Below are 7,500 nucleotides of genomic sequence, written 5' to 3'. Positions count from 1 at the left end.
ATTGTATTTCATATATATATATATTTCAGGTATTACAGTAATACAACTGTTTTCACGTTACAAGTAGTTGCAAATAATCAAACAAGATCTGCAATCCTTTTTTTTCTTCTATTTTGAACATTTCTTTTGGCATAAACAATGATGGCTGCAAACTGCAATTGAAGAAGCCTTCTCAAACATATATGAATACTGTATATTTCTTGGTTATATGGTGTCTGGATGGTCATTAGCGGCGCATGCATTCTCATCACAAGTATGTTCCCTGTGAATGTTCAATGCTATTCAATTGAGGTCTGGATTCAGTCTTTAGGAAATATATAACTTTTTTCATGAGTCTAGGGCTTTACATACATAACGTTACATAACAACAAATATCAAGACCATGCTTTAGAAAATGATATGAAAAAGAAAAGCTCATCAAATTAAACTAAATATCATCTTCAATGCATCATGGATATATTTCCTTTCAAAAAATAAATATCTGTTAAATACTTCATTTTCAAGCAATTACATATGCTTTTGCAAACTTTTTACATTGCACCACACAACCACAAGCACATGTCAGGCAAATATCATGGGAAAATAGGAAGATAAAGAAAGAAGAAGAAGAAGAAGAAGAAGAAGAAGAAGAAGAAGAAAGAGAAGAAGGAGAAGGAGAGGAGGAAGACACAAGAAGAAGAAGAAGAAGAAGAAGAAGAAGAAGAAGAAGAAGAAGAAGAGGAAGAAGAGGAGGAAGAGACAAGAAAAGGAAGAAGAAGAAAGGGAAGGGGATGAGGATGAGGGAAAGAACAAAATCAAAACGTAATCATGAAGTTACAAAATAAAACATGATATGAAAAACTGATTCATCAAGTAAGAAAATAAAGAATTGGGAAGACGATGGTAGTCTGAAGAAAGAAAAATATATAGTAGAAAGATGTAGATATGGAAGCAAGAATATGGGAAGAGGGTAAACTAATAAAAATCTATAATGGAGAATAAAGGAACTACATAAAAAGGATCAATATGAAGGATATACATAAGCAAAAACTGAAGAGAAAAAAAGCATATTACAAAGACTGAATAAAGAACAAAGAATTAGGTCCTTTGAAGAAAAAAGGTACATAGATGAGATATATAGAAATATCTTAAGAACTAACAGAAGGTGGAAAACAAAAACATAGGAATGGGTAAACGAAATAAGGAGGATAAGAGGAAGAAATAAAGGAAAGATGTCAAAACCTAACAATACACAGTATTAGAGGAATAGAGAGAGAGAGAAAAATGAAATGAAATAAAACCAAAAATACAAGGCAAAGAATAAAATACAAAATAAAGGGAAAGATCTGAAGGATACTAAACAAAATGCAACCAGGGCATTCAAAAATACACTGGAAAAATAAAGCCAAAGAAATAAACCCAAAGATTATACAAAGTTATTTGCCAAAAGGAGTTCTGGGAGAAGCTTGAAATCAAATAGTAGTAACCAACAGTTAGAAATTAGCAAGGAAGAGCAAGGGACATGATTATCAAGGTTAAGCTATTTGAATGGACTTTTTCAAGGGATGCAGTAAACGAAAATAAAAAAAAGTAATAACATATAAAGTCAAACTATAACTCATTTGAGAAGAAAACAGACCCCCCCCAGACGTGGCATGTGCTGGGTGGGTGAGGGAAGTCTCTACCTGGTCTGTGTGCTGCCATAGGATTGCACTGGGGTAGTGGTGGCAGTAGTAGTAGAAGGGGGCTGTTGGCCGCGCACCGGGTAACTTACACCATCGCCTAGACTAGAATAACAACAAGAGAGTACATATTCTTAAAGGCATGACGCTGGGAATGGGATTGATGGAGGTTGCTTATGATGCGTTGATGACCAGTACACAACATCCACAATATTTCAACTCTATAACTGCTAAAGAAGTTAACAATGGCATACATTACACCAATAACAATAATGACCAAACTAACATTACAAACATAAACAGAGAACATTTTTGGTAATATCTCTTTGTAACAGGACAATTATCTATATTTTTAACACTTTTATTTCTGCCTCTATTCTGTTATTTAAAACACTTATGCTACATACTACTTTTTCAATTAATTCATATTTATTCATAAATATAAAAACTAAATAACCCTTATCACATGACCACCTCTGAAAACAAGTGCTAACTAAATACTTCTATTTAGAGTTAAACCTCCTAAGAAACCTGAGATTAAGATGCTGGACCCCCTGCTATCTCATTAACACAATTTTAAAACCCCATTAATGTCTACATATACTACAATATATTTCAAGACAATCTATTCTACAGTTTATAAAAAAAAGCTTAGCACTTGCTACTTGTTATGCCTAATGAAAGCTCTGTGCAAGTGATGTGTTTGGTGGTATAGTGCATTCGTTCCTATTTAAGTATGGGCTGAAGTGTTAGGACCTACCTTCATTACATCTAGCTAATGCTTCCTCATTCAAATATTACAAGATGTAAAGTATGCTCAGCAACACCTCTGCCTATACAAGGTTACTACTCTGACTACCACAAATTATTGACAAACATTTTGACCACTACTACTTTATATGATATAAATATATAATGCAACCATTTACATAATATTTAGAGAAGGAAAATTAAAAATTCTTCTCTATTTTTCCACACAATTTCTTAGTTAATGGAACAAAAGCTAAACAATGTTTCAGAAACATAGTTAAACACCTATTCTCTAAGTTTCCATTAATATCCACAATTTTTCCCTATGGTGCAATATCAATTTTCACAGGCAAATCCTTTTTAGTATATTAATCAACAAAATTATTTCATTTTCTAATAACATTTCTAACATTTTACAGACAAGGATGCTATTATTGAGAAGAAACTACTCATAAATATGTTTATACATAAAATATAGCTATATTAGTAGGATACTGCCTTTAATATCCAATTCTCATTACACTGTTGGGCAAAAAAGGATGTAAACAAATCCAAGGATATTTTCTAATGCGGTGTTCTTTGTTTATTAGAAAGACTAACTATGGCTTGTACTGAATGATCCACAACTGATGCTTGTGAATATGGTTAAATAGTTAGCAATACCTGCCTGCAATACCACCTCATCCTGCCGAGATGAGAACAACAGGGTTAAGGTGACAAGCACGCCAAGTACAGGAAAGAGAATGCCTAATAGAATATGGAATAATAAAAAAAAAGAAAAAAAAAGAAAAAAAAAAAAAATAAGAAAAAAAGAAGAGGGAATTTTTGAAAAAAATTAATTGAATACCTGACATACGAAGTATATGTGAATTATGAGCAAAGTATCTTAATTTTTGCAAGGAAACAATCAACTAGTTTTGCCTTCCTGTGTGTAAGAAAGTGTAAGAAACGAATCCTAATTCTATAATAATATCAAGTGAAAATTTGAAATATTAAATCAAACAGAGAATAAACAATACGAAGGAAGACATATTTCCAACACCATAGAAAATCTATTGCATAAAGCACAACAGCCATACACAACACACATACAAGGAAGGTTTTTTATGATGAGTGGCAAGGCCTCCAGCTGGGAAATCTCTTTCATTAGGATAATGGCCATGCAGCTCCAAAGACATTACACAGTCCTCAAGAGTCCTTTCTTCAATATCTAATAAGTTTCATCTTTCCCTTATGTGTGCAAATATGTCATGTATTTATCAGACCCCACACCCCACCACCTCACTGAATAAGGAAGAGAAAAACAAATGCATTTTCTTTATATACTTGACCTTTTTAAAATCAAGAATACAAAATGAATACTTTAATACACTACACAGTAGGTAGACATGTATTGTAATATGTAAATCCTTTCAATCTTACATTCAGGTAATTTAGCCAAACCACAAGACATCATTGGGATTTATCATATATTCTTTTAATGTTTGATATTAATTATTTTTCTGTTCATATAAACTCATTCAAGAATATTATTTGTGACAACTTTTGCATGTATAGTGTAAAAAACAGAATGAGACTTAAGGAGAACAATCCTCCAAAGAATCTTTCATGGAATATGTTCAAGCATTTGGCTGTTTCCCTGATAGTAAGTATAAATCTGTTTTCCTTTGGCATGAGTCTCAGACAGTCTGGCATATGCTCATTCACTCTCTCTCACATGTGTGCACCCGTGTCCACTCATGCCTTTCTTAATATACACACTACTCATGTGCACACAAAACACACAAAAGCAAGCATTAACTGAACCTTTAAAAAATGCAACTCCCATTTGATACTCTTTAAAAAAAAGAAGACAACTGGCATGATATATAAATTTCACCTGAAATATTCGTGTAGACCACTTTCTCTCCCAATATTCTTGCTTAACTAAAATCAAATAAAGTGCCCTTATGGTGGTGCATATCCATCTGGGGATAGATATTTTTCTCCGCAACATAAATGCATAATCAAGCTGGCAAAATATAATAACAGTAATAGTTTGTATGGAAAAAGTAAAAAAAAAGAAAAGAAAAGAAAAGAACAAAAAAAGAATAATAATAAAAAACAACAACTAATAAACAATAGATAAAAAAAATAAAAATGATAATGATGAAAATATATAATAATATTAATGCTAATATTATCAATAATAATAATAACAATAACAACAACAACAATAACAATATTAATGATAATGATGATGATGATGATGATGATGATAATAATAATAATAATAATAACAATATCATCATCATCCTCATTACTACTATTAATAATCACTCAAGTGATAAAGAATATAAAAACCATAAAAAAAAAACAAAAAACAACAGAAGTAATCAATAAAATACATCCAAACAACCACTGTACTCACCTGGTGGCTACCGGCAGGAACCACAACTTCTTGTTGTCGCCAAACACTTCCAGAAAGTTGTTGTATGCACCCAAGCTAAAACCATCTTTGTCTTGGACCCACGTGTGACTCAGGCGGAAGATCGGTGCACGGAAAGACTCTGTTTGACATATCAGCTTTCTATATCATTCTATTCAATTGTTCAGCTAAAATCTATTTAACACTCATTTAATTCTCTTAAATATTCTTGATTTTATGCAAAACTGAAAGCTGGCATCAAAGTATTCTACCATTTGATCAAATGCAAGTCCCCTTACAACGAAGAATTATTAAAACATTATACATCAAAAGCCAACACACACAACCAAGTACAGTCCTAATGTAAGACATCAATAAAATTCAGCTTGGTCTCATATTGTTCATTGAGCATACGTATCAACAATGTTATAATATACTATCCTACAAATAAATCTAGCCAGCAAAATGTGCTACTGATAAAAATTTAAGTATGCAGCACTAATGCAGCCATCTACCATATTGGAAGGTCTTGCTACACAATTTTCTTTAGTATAGCTGCTAATGCTATTAAACAGGAAAAATAAAATGGGATTATTTAGTAAGAAATAGAACATCTCTTACATTGCAGCAATCAAAAAAGAATAATGTAATTTGTTAGCATATTTCATTTTAAAAAATCATCTGAACACTTACAGATAAATTTTTAGCTATTTACTTACATTTCTAAAGGAACCTTTTCTATTTCTGAACAATTGTCAAAAATATTGAAGTTTTTGAATTATTTTACTTTGGAATTTTGTTTTGGGTAACTAAATTTAGTCATTATGCATTCACATACTCCTGCTTAGTCATTAATGTTTTGCTGCTTAACCCAATAGATCCAGTTAATGTGACTATCACATCATGAAAATTTGGCTGAAGGCAGGAATTCCTTGCCATGAATACACAAAGCTCTTGTTGGATGATTGATGTCAGTGTGAAGGGGCTTTTACATTATTTCCACTGGAAAACAAGGGGGAATGTACCATCCATGAGACAATGCAGGAAGAGCACTGGCTCCAGGGAGGACACTATTTCCATGCTTAGGATCCTATTCCTGCCTGCCATGACCAGCAGGGCAGGGTTTGTTACAGAAAACTGAATATAAAAAAATATAAAAATGCCACAAATAACAAGTTACTTTTATTATTCTTATTGCATAGAGCTGCAGACTACCTAAAGGTATAAAATGGAGTCTGCTCCAGGATAACAGTCTATTGCCTCATTTGAGGTCCTTGGATCAGGTGAGTTAATGTTTATCAAAAACAAATTTGGTAATTTTTGTAAAATTATAATGTGAAATGAGAAACAAAATAACAAGGGAAGGGAAAAAAATAGAGAAAGAAAAGGAGAGGAAGAAGCAGAGGGACTTGGGGAAGAGATTATGGGAAATTAACAAACTAAATTGCTAAAAGAACAAAGTAGGTGGGGGTAAGAAGATAAGGTATAACAAATCAATAGTACTTACCCAGAGTGGACCTGTTCTTGGAAACAAGGAAGATGTGGTATCCAAACAAGGATACCAGACTGATTGCAAACATGATGGATACAAAAAAGACAAACAGTATGTGGAACTTTCCTGACACTTCTCCCAACTGATTCTGTTAGAAAAAAAAAAACATTTGTCATAATTTGGAAACTATAAAAGTTGCACCTTATCATAAAAATCAATAACAATCAAGAGAAGAAGGACACTAGAATGTCCATCAATTAGATCCACATCTCACTTACCTTCCAGGATTTGATGAAATATTGCAAAGTGGTTGCAGCAATGAAGAGGCAATAAATAAGAGCATAGCCCAAAAATAAGACAAAGAATTTGTAGTTTGTGAAGGCAACACAATTATTGACCCAAGGGCAATGATGGTCTAGCTTCAGCACACACTCTCCACAAACTGAACAGTGGTGACTTCTGTCTGGCTTGATCTGGACACATTTCTCACAGTAACGTATATCTGAAAGGAAATACAACATACTGATTAGTAAAATCTATGTGGTAGTATGTATTGAACTTCCCCCATTTACGGAAAGCAAGAATATATTGTCAAAAATATACCCACATGAACTGGGGAGGGAAACGGAGAGAGTGATAAAAAGGGGAAAAAAAGGGAGGGAGGGAGGCAGAGGGCAAGGGCAGAAGAGGAAGGTTAAGGGAAAACACAGGGGACAAGGGGAGAGGAGAGAAGGGAATATAGGGTAGCGGAGATGGACAGAGGAAAACAGAAATAAGGAGAGGAAATATGGGAAAAGGCAGAAGGTGGAGAAAAAAAAAAACAGAACTAAATCATTTCAAACAATTACCTCCTGTCATAGTGCGATTGTACACAGGGAGTTTGTTCTTTTCAGTAAATCTCTCCAATATGTCACGTCTAACTTCATCACTTTCTGCAGCCTCATACCTTTCTAGTTCAGAGGGCGGTAGTCGGAACTGGAAAAGAAGAACAATCAACAATTATACTCAAAAGTAAAAGCAATACCAATCTCTGAGGAAGTGAGAGCTTAAAAGACTTTAAGAACTCAAAACATGTTGCACTCCAACCTGGCTCATGAAATAATTATCCTAATGTTACAATACAAATAATATATAAACAATTTGCACTTAACCAGTAAATGGCAATTACATCTAACACTTCCGCAATAATA

General features: G+C 33.2%; 1 protein-coding gene across 11 annotated transcripts in view; it reads right to left on the bottom strand.

Moving 5' to 3' along the window:
• LOC113802077 (palmitoyltransferase ZDHHC20-B) overlaps positions 1 to 7,500 on the bottom strand; it is a 42,284-nt gene that overhangs the window by 21,792 nt on the left and 12,992 nt on the right. For 7 of the 11 annotated variants that reach the window (XM_070126326.1, XM_070126333.1, XM_070126329.1 and 4 more), the window contains exons 6-10: positions 7,159 to 7,285; positions 6,589 to 6,812; positions 6,326 to 6,458; positions 4,822 to 4,960; positions 1,665 to 1,766 (exon numbers count right to left, since the gene is read on the bottom strand). In XM_070126326.1, the coding sequence (XP_069982427.1) occupies positions 1,665 to 1,766; positions 4,822 to 4,960; positions 6,326 to 6,458; positions 6,589 to 6,812; positions 7,159 to 7,285 (725 nt within the window). Of the gene's footprint in view, positions 263 to 1,664; positions 1,767 to 4,821; positions 4,961 to 6,325; positions 6,459 to 6,588; positions 6,813 to 7,158; positions 7,286 to 7,500 lie in introns of all 11 variants that reach the window. The other 4 variants (XM_070126334.1, XM_070126335.1, XM_070126336.1 and 1 more) reach the window with 2 other exon arrangements.

The sequence above is a fragment of the Penaeus vannamei genome, chromosome 10 (genome assembly GCF_042767895.1).
Source record: "Penaeus vannamei isolate JL-2024 chromosome 10, ASM4276789v1, whole genome shotgun sequence".
NCBI lineage: Eukaryota > Metazoa > Arthropoda > Malacostraca > Decapoda > Penaeidae > Penaeus > Penaeus vannamei.
The sequence above is the reverse complement of the archived record's forward strand: the minus strand, read 5'-3'. Positions and strand labels throughout refer to the sequence as shown.